The following is an 11,920-nucleotide window of genomic DNA, read 5'->3' as shown; positions in this document are numbered from 1 at the left end:
AGGCTAGTTATAATTCTGGTGATCTGAAGTATGTAAAATTCTTTAGATTTATGTTAATAATAATATGACACGTATCTTTTTACAAAATCATTGTTAGTTTTTGCGTTATGTTATGTAGGTACATATCATGAGGTCATTATTTCAATTCAATGCTATATTTTGTATGTTCTAGTAGCTGGAATCGAACTGGCGATTTTCATTTCGGCCTGTGGTCTCAGCAATTTTTTTCATTCTCAACTAGGCTACCGTTGCCTTTACAATTATTAACAATAGAATTATGGCTTCGTTGTCGGCTTAAAGAAGAGCGATAGAGAGAAGACGGAGGTGTTTGTAGTTTTGGGTCTTCAAATATCTTTCTCAGCATACAAAATGTCGCGACAAGGTGTCGGCTACATATTGATTATTACTGAAATTTTAGTCAAGTAAGTTCATTCATAATGTAGAGTTAGATTAATAAGCCTATAATCCCAAAAAGCAGATTTGTAGTAGTCTACCGGTTATTTAATATAATAACAAATATAGCTACTGCCATCTATTGCCGAATAGCGAAATTACATCACAACTACGGACATCTGATTGAAGTAGTAGCGCCATCTACTGTCAAATAGGTATTATGTGCGTATAAGTTATAAAATATTATTGTTACAATAATCAATATAGTATAAAGCCACATAAATTCATTTTTAATTCTGAAAAATATAAGAAATAGAAAATCAGATGTCTAATAGCATCTTTTTTCTACATATTACTCTACAAAATTAAATCATAAAACAACAGTTTACTAGATTCTAACCATTAAAACTAAAATAGCTGAGCGTCCAAGCGTGAGATTGCATGCGATACAACGCCTTACTAAGTTTAGTTTTGCTTTATGCACGAAATTTTATTAATTCAAAAATAATCTAAATGTGACCTTGCTTCCTTTTATTATTTTTTGTTAAACATGTTTACACTGTTAAATATTTTTATTATTTGTAATTACATGGTTAATGTTGGTAAGAACATTTTTTTTGGAAAATTAAAATTTATAATTTATTTTCTGCAACACACTTACCGATATCAATGTGAGCCGCGATGTTTATTGAGCAGAAAAAAAACAAATTTTATCTTTAGAATATTATAAATTATACAAGGTGGACGGACGACCTGGCTAAAGTCGCAGGAAGTCGCTGGATGCAGGCCGCTTCCAACAGGTCGACGCAACGTGGAGATCTTAGGGGGAGGCCTATGTTCAGCAGTGGACTTCCTGTGGCTGAGATGAATTATAAATTATAGATTGTCACTCTTTGTAATTAGACGAAAACCTTTACTACTGTATCATAACGCACATTGATTACCTATAAATTATATACTTATTGAAAATAATTTTGCAGGACTTACTAGCAAACCAAAAGTGGTCAACGACACAATTCTTGGACAAACAAGAAGGATACTTGGTGGTCATGAAGTGGGCGACACTAGACCTTACATGGTGAGTCTAGGACGGGGAGACTGGGGACATACCATACGACATTTGGTACTTCAAAGGCTAGATAATATTATAAACATAAACAGAGGCGGCCTTAGGGGCCTCGTGCTGTACTTTGGAGGACTTTTTATTACGATCTTACCGACGGAACCATTAAAAGCTTGAAAAACTTTTTGTGGCTCCGCCCGGAGCCAACCAAATTTTTTACTTTAGTCTGGGGCCTCGTGTTATTTTTTGCTTTCGCCGAGGCCCTCGTGTCGATTAAGACCGCTACTGGATATAAGTGAAATGACAGGGACATATACGTATTGGGTAACAAACAAGTTAAAATACATTATTTAAGACGTGTACGTAATTTTCATACTAAGATTTCTTTAATATAATATAGCAATTTAATCTTTTTTTAAATCATACAAGATAAAAGTTAATTCCCTTCAGGTGTATTTAAGACCAGCGTCATCTGCAGATCCGCATTTAGATCCTAACTGGTTATGCGGAGGCGTTATCATTCATGAAAGATACATCCTAACATCCGCTGCTTGCATAGAAGACGTTAAACAGTTCTATGTAGTATCTGGAACTCATAGGTAAGTAATATTGGATTATATAAAGTTGTGAAATCACTTTATAATATAAATACATACTCTCTTTATAGGAACCACTGTATAATATAAATACATAGTCTTATCACTATCACACATTACCAATATTGTAACCAGGTTATATTGTAAATAACTAAATAGAAAATGTGATTGATTGCAATAAACTTCTGTAGATGGGTGCCATTGGACGTTAAAAACGATGAATGCATCAACAACGGAGCTAAAAAAGCGGTGTGGAAATGTGTTCCTAAAAGTAAGTTGAATAATGTTGCTGTTAGTTTCTTTAAACGTAGTTACTGTAAGTTTACATTATTAAAAGTCATCCTTTTGCAAGTATTTATTCCACCATTTAATTTGTTTTCTAGCCACATACTCCAAACAAATTTTGTTATCGGATACTAGGTTAAAATCGTCAAATATAACCTAAAAATGGACAAATGGAAGTTCAAAACCCAAAACATATTGTTTATAAAAAATAAACTACTTTGTTCGATATCACAGGTTACTTTTTTGACGGCAATGATTTCGACAACATACGTTGGATGGTAGACGACATCGCTGTTGTTAAAGTAGAGGATGATTTCAACTTCTACCGTCGCGTGAGAGGCTGCGACTTCATACCCAAAAAGATCGCGTATAACAACGAATCTGAAGAATTTGAGAAACCTGGTACCACCGCATCGACTGCTGGATGGGGCTCTTTAGACAATTTTGGTGATGTAAGATCTTATTTAATATATACTCATCACCATCATCATTATCATCATATTTAGCCCTTGGAAATCCACTGCCAAACATTGGTCTTCCCTAAAAAACTCAGACCAACCTGTTTAAAGCAGCTTGCACCCAGCAAGTTCCTGCAGTTTTCACTCGGTCATCTGTCCATTTTGTAAATGGGCGTCACGTTGCTGATACATACTATATCTATAATTATAGTTTTGCCCTTAATTTTTAATTTTATGTCCTTTACCTGTTGGTAAATACGAAATTATTACCATGATTATTGTATTGAAATGGTAACTAACATATTAAAATGTACTAGACGCAAAAAACGGATCCGGAAAAGTTTTCCAAGCCATAGATAGAGTTTTATCGTAAACTGTTTTGTCTATATTATTATCCACTTACAATTATAGAGTGTATTACGTGCAGCGGTAAACTCACCTGTTCTGCTGGAAAGCGATGTGATGGTGATATCGAAAAGGAACTGCAAAAGGCGTTGGGACGCTCGCTACCATTACATCATAGATTCCAGCATGATCTGCACTAAAGACAGTCAGGATACCGATGTTATTAGCAGAGTTTGTTCTGTGAGTACTTAATGTTTGAGATTTATTTCGATAAGTCTTCGTTTTTATATTTTGAAATTTATTTCTATTAATTTAAGGTTTATCCCACTCTCGCTGTTTTATATTATTTGTGATACAGGTTTATCCTACTGTTTTATATTTGTGATACAAAAAAAACAGTAAAACAATTACGATGGGTTAATAAAAATAATTCTCAGATTAAATATTTAAGTGCTTATAGAATTAAAATGCACCGACATCAAAGATACATAAATGGCATTGTCTTAAATAAAAAAAATAAAAAATAAATATCATAACAGTTAATGAATAAGTATAATAACCAGATCAGAAAAATAAAAAACCTGCTTTGGGGTTAAAGGGCTACTAAATTTAAAGTTTTCAGAAGACATTTTTTTCCACATTTTGCCATGACATGACGAGATCCTTATTTTCATGGTCAAGCTATATACCATGGTGGAGCCTATAGCCTAACTTGGAAACAAGTTATTTTACCATTTGTGACAGGAACATGAAGTGAATTGCAAAGACTTGGTGTATTCTGATGAAGACGAGGATAACGCGAGACGCAGACTCGTTATCGACTCTAACGACTTACAACTACACACAGCAGTACATTCGGCTGGTACTAGAAGATCTAAAGGCACGTCTGGAGGATTCTGTGAGGTTTTGTATTTATAAGTCCTAACTATATTTTAATTAAAATTAAAAGGTATTTGACCTAGACCTATCTTTAATCTTATATTGTCTATGTTTGTCTATGTATTCGAAGATTTTACTTTAGTTAATTGCTTAAGCTATGCTTGCCACAAAGTATGTATAGTAATATGCCGAATATCATACGAAACATCATAATGGATGATGAACTGACTTTAGAGGAATACAGAGTCCAAATTTCGAAGCCTTGAGTACTGTTACCGTAGCAAGAATAAGCAGCATGACGTTTATTGCAAATTTATTGGTGGTGGTAGATTATTTGTATCCGCCGGGATAGCGACTACCGCACAAAATATAAAACTTGCCATAGTGGTCTACGTACAGTAAGTATGTCGCATGTCGGGATCAGCCATTGTATATTCAGTTTCAAACAGACCAGGGCCCTTATTCTGTATGATAGTGTAAACGCGTAACGCGGCCGTGTCATGTTATCTTCGAGAAATGTGCGTGGAATGGCATTCTGTAAGCCAAATTTCTATAGTCCTAAACATGATGCGTTGTGTTAAGTGCTTGTTACGCACTGTTAAAATAACGTGCGGGATAGAGAATAAGGCCCCAGCATAATTATGTCGACTAGCGAGAAAGACTCTACCTACCATTGGGTGCAGTGTGATCACTTTGTAGTGCATGTAAAAAACAAAGTTAATGTCTGTTGCCTTTTTCAGAACGACCACGGAGGTCCCTTAGTCAGTGGGCAAGGCAAAAGTGCTATGGTTATTGGTGTCGTATCAGCGTGTATGACTAAGCACCTTACTAACAAGTGTTACGGTCCATTCTTGTTTACTAGTGTCTACAAGAACCGCAATATCATCAACTGCGCCATTAATAAGGATCTTGCGTATGTAATTTTGTGTGATGTATTAAAATGTGTGCATAATTTAATATCTTATAATTTAAATGTACAGCATGCAATATGATTGATAGGCCAACAGAAATGTAATTAAATAGATTAATTAAAAATAAACTTCGAAACTCCTAAATGTTCATTCTACCATTGTTTATACTGAAATTTTAATCGATAGTAGTCCCTTTGAAACTCCTGGTCTTTACATACCAGTATTCTGAATATAAGTTTATAAAATAAAACTGAACGTATGTATAAACAATATTATATTACAGAGTAACATGCAGGAAGCTGTTGAGGTCTTCAAAAACACAACTGTTTGAGACTGTATTCAACTGGTCAAGTTTTGGCAGGTTTGTCTTATACGCGTATTTATTAAGGATTGTTTGCACTAATGTTATGCATCTTTTGCAAACCTCTATCTACGTGGAAAATTACAATCAGTTAAAAAAAAACTCATTAATAACTTTAAGTTCCGAATAATAAAATACTTTTCTAAACCAACATAATCTATAATTTTCTTTATTTTCAATAACAATAGTTTTTATATTACAAAATTTTGTTTTCAGTGCCTCGAAAAAAGCTGCTAATAAAAAACTAGCGGATGCGCCTAAATTACGACCTATTTTCAGAGCAAGGAAGTCAACTCCTAGTAACGTAAAAATTTACATATTCCTATGAGTTTTCATTAATCATTTATTTATTTCAATTCCAATATAAGTTTCTGTTAATAACATTTATGTTTGCTTTTCAGGAGAGCCAAGAATAAGCGATATATTGATCAGATTACAACGTTGAATAAATTACAATATTAATAGTTAAATATAAAAAGTAATCAAGAATTATTAAAAAGAGGAGAATATCAATAAAATATAAGCCAATAATTTGTGTAAGATTTTTTTTAATTCCCAAAAAATAAAAAATAGTTTCCCTTTAACAAAATCAAAGAACTATACTACATAAATCCGACAGTCGATATAAATCTATAAAAAAATCCATGCGTGTATTACGGAACTAGCAAAAGAAAAAATAAAAGGAATAGAATGCTCAGAAAAGTAGGAACTCTAGCACCTCTGCCTGCCCCTTCGGGCATAAAGAAGTAATGTGTGTTTGTTCTGTTGTTAAGAATGCTCAGACATAAAAAACTCATATTAGATACAAGAAATCGAAACTATAATTTAGGAGCGTTTATCAAATCGTGCGGAAATCTACATCCTCAAAAATTTCAAGTGATTTATTGGAAAATATGTTAAGACTTCCAACGTGTACATAGGACAACAACAACAAACAACTCTCTCGGCAAAGGAAAGTCGTATCCAGCTGTGGAATAATACCTACGTCATACAAATTTGGTCTTATCAATTTCAAGTCGAATATTTCTATTACATATGTAGGTATAGTAGAGAGTGTATATTGTATGTACATACATATTTTTAATTCAATTCCATTCATAATTTCCGACAATAATCATCGTCGCAGGTCACCGTGAAATTATTTAAAGTTCCTTATCAATTATATCCTTGCTTTGGAATTCTTTTTTACTTCTAAGTATAATGATATGTATTAGCTACTACATTTTATACATTTTATCATTATGTATAATATTAGGTGAGTGATCTAATTGATTTTTTTATCTTCATACAAAAATGTGACTACACTGTAAGGTAAGGTAGTAAGTACAATATAGTTCAAATATAATGACGACCAATGAGAACCGTTACCTGTCTTTAAGATAATCCCAGCTCATCTTACTTGACCATCGAGTATCCGAGAATTCGATTCTTAGGAATCCTATATCCTATAACCTATACAGAATATTTCTCAGTACTGTATCCGGATCACGTCGATTGCTATCCAGTGTGATTTAAAATATAGCCCTGCATCAATTGCTTATAAGATCACCCCCTTATAATTTTCAGAAGCAACTGCGGACCTAGATGGTATAAATGTGGGGACGACTGTACCAACTAATATACGAGATATATTAAAAAATGCAAATGCTAGTGAAGTGAAAAATATTCTTAATAATACACGAAGAATCATTATTGGTTCTGAAGCTCGGGACAGTAGACCCTATATGGTAAGATACAAATAATTATATGTACTTAATATTATATTTAGCTTTACATTTAAGTATGAGCTTATTTCATTTTAAGAACAGAATTTTTACACAACCTAATAACGATGGAGTCATGACTCTCGCCCGGCGGTCAGTTACACCGCTGTCCCTAAATATAAAACTTTGTATAGCAATTAACTATGTTTATCATCCTGAGAAAATAATTATAGTGGCCCAAGATATCTATTAAATACATCAGTGGAAGAAAAAGTTAATACGTATGTTCCAAAACACAAATGACGTTCCACTTACCATCTAAGCATCTGATCATAATCTGATAACAGATGAATTTCATAAAATATTCCTTTTAGGTGTATCTAAAGTTGCCGCCCAATAATCCAAAATACAAAGACTATCGTCGTTGGCTGTGTGGTGGAGTCATAGTCCATGAGGAGTACATTCTGACGTCAGCAGCATGCATTGAAGATGCTAAACATTTTTATGTAGTCTCTGGTACATACAGGTATTTAAACTCCATATTCAACTAATTAAAAGTATTTTACCAATCATAAATGTATGTTGGAAACTAATTACGCGAAAAGACTCAAGATTATTCGAAATGAAACTTGAAGATTATAAATTATTTTAGTGATAATGTGATAAGCTCGTTAAACAATAAATTATTTTTTAAATTACAATAGAGCAACTCATGTTTAATTCTCTCCGCCGATTAAGAACATCAAATCTATAATAAGAGATATATATAGATATTTGGTTGCTGACTCCTGCAGTAAGGTGTAGAATATTTTCTTGAATATGATAGATACAGTTAAGATTGCAAGAACATGATCTACATTCTACTCTGAGTTTCAGTGGGTTAATGTTGATTTATTCAGTTTTAAGATCGGCTAGACGTAAAAAATTATACTTACAGACACGATGAACGCGACGATCGCATCAGCAATGCTTGTTTTAAAAATGGCGCTAAGAAAGCTATCTGGAAATGTATACCACGGAGTAAGTTTTTATAATGGTTTATCATTTTCCTAATTTATGGACTTATAATAATTATGGTTTTTAGCTGGATTATGGATTAATAAATTGACATTTTGACTATAAATCCTACCTTTTGCATACCATCGTATCTATAATAGTAGCTACTATATACTGGATAGGCTATAGATATAGCATAATCCAGCAGCGAGGAAACTTGAATAATATTGACAGGTATTCATAAAAACCAGATTACGTTTTCGACGGCCATGAAAACGATAACATTAGATGGATGAACAACGACATCGCTATTGTGAAAGTTGAAGAGGAGTTTGATTTCACCAGACGTGTTAGAGGATGTGACTTCGTGCCTCGTCCGATCTGCTACAATAACCAGAGCAGTCGCCTCGAGGATCCTGGGACTATCGCCTCTATTGCTGGGTGGGGAAGTACTGAGAAATATAACGAGGTAAATCCTATGTGACCAATATATACAAAGCAACTCCGATGAAAGTTTGATTTCAATATACATAGAAACGAACTTAACAAATACTTAATTAATTTCGGAATTCTAATTCCAGCATTTGACGAAAGATACAGTGACCCAAGATCTATTGGAAACCGAAGTACGAATCATCTCTAAAAACCGATGCAAGAAGCGGTGGGGTAAACGGTACCACAATATCATCGATAACTACATGATATGTTCTAAAGATCTTGTACCCGACCTTAGCGAGATTTGTCAGGTAAATATTAGTGAAATTATAATTGCAATATTTATTGTCACTCTAACGAAGCTTAATCTTGAAATATTGGATGTAAAACATAATTTTTTGAAAAGAATATAAAGTATATTATGTATTTTAAGAATATAATGTTGCCTATTTCAGGAAAAATACGTAGATTGCACGGATATAATGTATTCAGAAGAGTCAGATGAAGACGGCAGAAGAACGTTTAGTCCCGGTGAATTGATTCTTCATTCCGCTTATCACAACGAATCAGGACGAAGGCAAGCTGGTCCAGGCAGTGGAGGGTTTTGCGAGGTAATTTTTTTCTATTACTTTAATAGTATTTTTGACTACAGCAAATATGGATGTGTTGGAATAAGTATATACAATGAGTGCTAAACATTTTAGTACATTAAAAAATTAAACTTCAGGCTTAAGAAATTAAATTAAATTTATAAGCAATTTTCAATCAACGGTTTTACTCAGTGATCCATACCTTCTTTGATACATTCTAATTTTATGTTCAATTTACTTTTTTATGTATCTTTTATCGTCTTTCCATTCCAACATAAATATTTCCTGGCAATATTATTTGTTCACAGAACGATCATGGCGGTCCTCTAGTGTACGGTTCAGGAGTCAACTCTATCGTTATCGGCGTCATCTCAGCTTGTCTTGTTAAGGAAAGAACTAACAAATGCTATGGACCATTTCTATACACCAGTGTATATAGAAACAGAGTCCTCATTAGCTGTGCCATCTACAAAGAAGCTGCGTACGTCTCAAGCTTCTATTTTATACTTTACGCCACTACTGAATATTATAGACTAATTTTCAATAATAATATGATTCATTTCATAAGAACCTGCAGTAGATAAATATAGAGATGATAATACTTATATACGTAATAATAAAGCCAATTATTTTTCGTTTTCAGAACGGGATGCGACAAGCTATTCCGTGCCAGTGAGACGCACACAGAAACTGTGATGAGCTGGATTGATCACCCAGATGGTAAATACTTTTTTTTTTAATGTGAAAACAAAAGAAATACATTATTATACATTCTCAGGCCCCCTGAAGAGAACATCTTGTAATATTATACAAATAATAATTATTTCATATTATATTTTCTCATCTCTTAAGGACAGCTTAAGTTCTTCATATTCATTTTTATATTATAATTTTTTTGTTATTAACCAATAATTCGTCATAATTTTCAGACCTGCCAAGAACGAAATAAAAGCAATGAGAAGGAACCAGGTGGCTACAGTTTTGAATAAGACTTACATTGATGTTAATGCTACTAGAGAACCAACTTTAGCTCGAGATAAAGCTGAACAGCATGGCGGAGTTATTGTCAGAGCATTTAATGTAACAAAAGCATCGAAAGTAAAAGATATAAAATCTACAGGACTTAATTAAGAATCCTAATAGCCAATAAATGACTAAAAATAAATTATCATTAACTTTTATTTTATTTTAAGTATACACACGGAAAAAATATTCAAAGCCAGAGTTTTACAAAATAATATTACATATTTTATTGACCCGCATTTTGTTTGTGGCTGAAACAAATAATAAGTAATCTATGACATTGACAAAGCCATATAAAAATATCATTAATAGTTGGATTGTTATGATTTAGTATTCAATTACATTTCATTTGCCTAATTACGTATTTAGAAAATAAAAGCTTTATCTTAATTAAAAAACTAAAAGTCTCTATCCTTCATTTACAGAGCAGTTTATAATTACGCAATGTATGCAGAGGTTACTAATATGTTAGTTTTTTTAATGAGACTGGGTTCAATTATCAATAATTTTTTTGAATACACATTTATTCGAATTTGAATGAAGTCGTTGTAATGTAATTTTCATTTACAGCGGATATGAAATAAAATTTAAATTAATATTTTCGGTGATGCATGAAATTGCATAAAGATATGATTTCGTTTCATGCTGAATGCCTTTTTTAAATAAAAAGATCCTTTGCATTTGAGTTTCCAAAATGAAGTTCGGTTTTTGTATATTTGTTTTAATTTTTCTTTTTTATGGTGAGACTTGCCTTTTAATTTTACGAAGTATAGGTTTTAGAAGGAATAGATAAGTAATAAAACTATGATTTCAGATGTAAAGACTATAGAAGTAGCAACTCATATGCCAGCCGAAGTTGTAAAAATTCTTAACAATACTCGAAGGATCATAAATGGCGATGAAGTTACTGATGGCAGGCCGTACATGGTACGTACAAGTAGTCCATCATGTAGTTTAACAATATTAAGATTATTCTTCAGAACTACCTATTATTACCAATTCATTGAAATCGGATATTTTACTTTGCATTTGAGATGCAATACTTGATACTTACTGTTACTATGCATATTTTAATACGCAATTTGGTTTATTCTCTTGATTTTATTACGAGTATCAACTTTTCGAAAAATAAGATCTGCCCTTGTTCTAGGTTTATCTAAAATTGCCACGTAGTAACAAAAAACAACCGAATTACCGCACGTGGCTGTGTGGCGGCGTGATCATCCACGAAGAGTACATCTTAACATCAGCCGCTTGTATTGAAGACGCTGAACATTTCTACATTGTTTCTGGAACTTATAAGTAAAATACTTTTATTTATTGCCTAATAATTTTTTAGTACCTAAATCCTAGATCAAACTTGTTTTAAGTTATGATCAAGTTTCATAGTTTAGTTAGATATCCTCTATACAAGGCTGAATTTGATGAGGGAATGTTTGAAATAATAATGTTTTTGTAGATACGCTGATGATGACGATAGGTATAACAATCCTTGTATAAAGAATGGCGCAAAAGCTATTTGGAAATGCGTGCCTAAAAGTGAGTATGATTATAATATATAGAAAATATAGCAGCTACATGAGCATTATAAACTCTCCAGTAAAGTTATTAGATTATTTTATAGCTGAAAGAGCAATTCGGGAAGTTTCGTATATGTAAAACATGTTTTTCTCATACTTCTGCCGAGTCTGGGCATCGCAGACTACATGATATTATTTTTTATATTTCCATGTTATAAGAAAATATTTGCATACACGATAAACATATCACAATTTCTACTCATTAATATAATAACTTATATTTGTATAAATCAAGACTACGTTTTCGACGGTCATGAAAACGATAATATCAGATGGATGAACAACGATATCGCTGTCGTGAA

At 32.7% G+C, this 11,920-nt stretch overlaps 2 protein-coding genes across 2 annotated transcripts; both read left to right on the top strand.

Moving 5' to 3' along the window:
* Window positions 1-982: 982 nt before the first annotated feature.
* Window positions 983-5,804, top strand: LOC115443373. The gene is made up of 11 exons (XM_037439917.1): window positions 983-995; window positions 1,374-1,471; window positions 1,886-2,055; window positions 2,244-2,323; window positions 2,572-2,789; window positions 3,207-3,380; window positions 3,885-4,043; window positions 4,760-4,932; window positions 5,214-5,291; window positions 5,508-5,590; window positions 5,693-5,804. The coding sequence occupies exons 1-11, from the start codon at window positions 983-985 to the stop codon at window positions 5,734-5,736; spliced, it is 1,290 nt and encodes a 429-aa protein (XP_037295814.1). The 3' UTR covers window positions 5,737-5,804.
* Window positions 5,805-6,314: 510 nt separating this feature from the next.
* On the top strand, window positions 6,315-11,344 carry LOC119189645. Its single transcript, XM_037439916.1, has 11 exons — window positions 6,315-6,546; window positions 6,858-7,018; window positions 7,369-7,520; window positions 7,932-8,014; window positions 8,242-8,459; window positions 8,572-8,736; window positions 8,881-9,036; window positions 9,324-9,496; window positions 9,659-9,735; window positions 10,853-10,965; window positions 11,189-11,344. Exons 1-11 carry the CDS (start codon window positions 6,492-6,494, stop codon window positions 11,342-11,344), a joined length of 1,509 nt encoding a protein of 502 aa, XP_037295813.1. The 5' UTR covers window positions 6,315-6,491.
* The last annotated feature ends 576 nt before the right edge of the window (window positions 11,345-11,920 follow it).

This window comes from Manduca sexta, chromosome 18 (genome assembly GCF_014839805.1).
Source record: "Manduca sexta isolate Smith_Timp_Sample1 chromosome 18, JHU_Msex_v1.0, whole genome shotgun sequence".
NCBI lineage: Eukaryota > Metazoa > Arthropoda > Insecta > Lepidoptera > Sphingidae > Manduca > Manduca sexta.
This window is presented reverse-complemented; position numbering and strand designations above follow the sequence as displayed.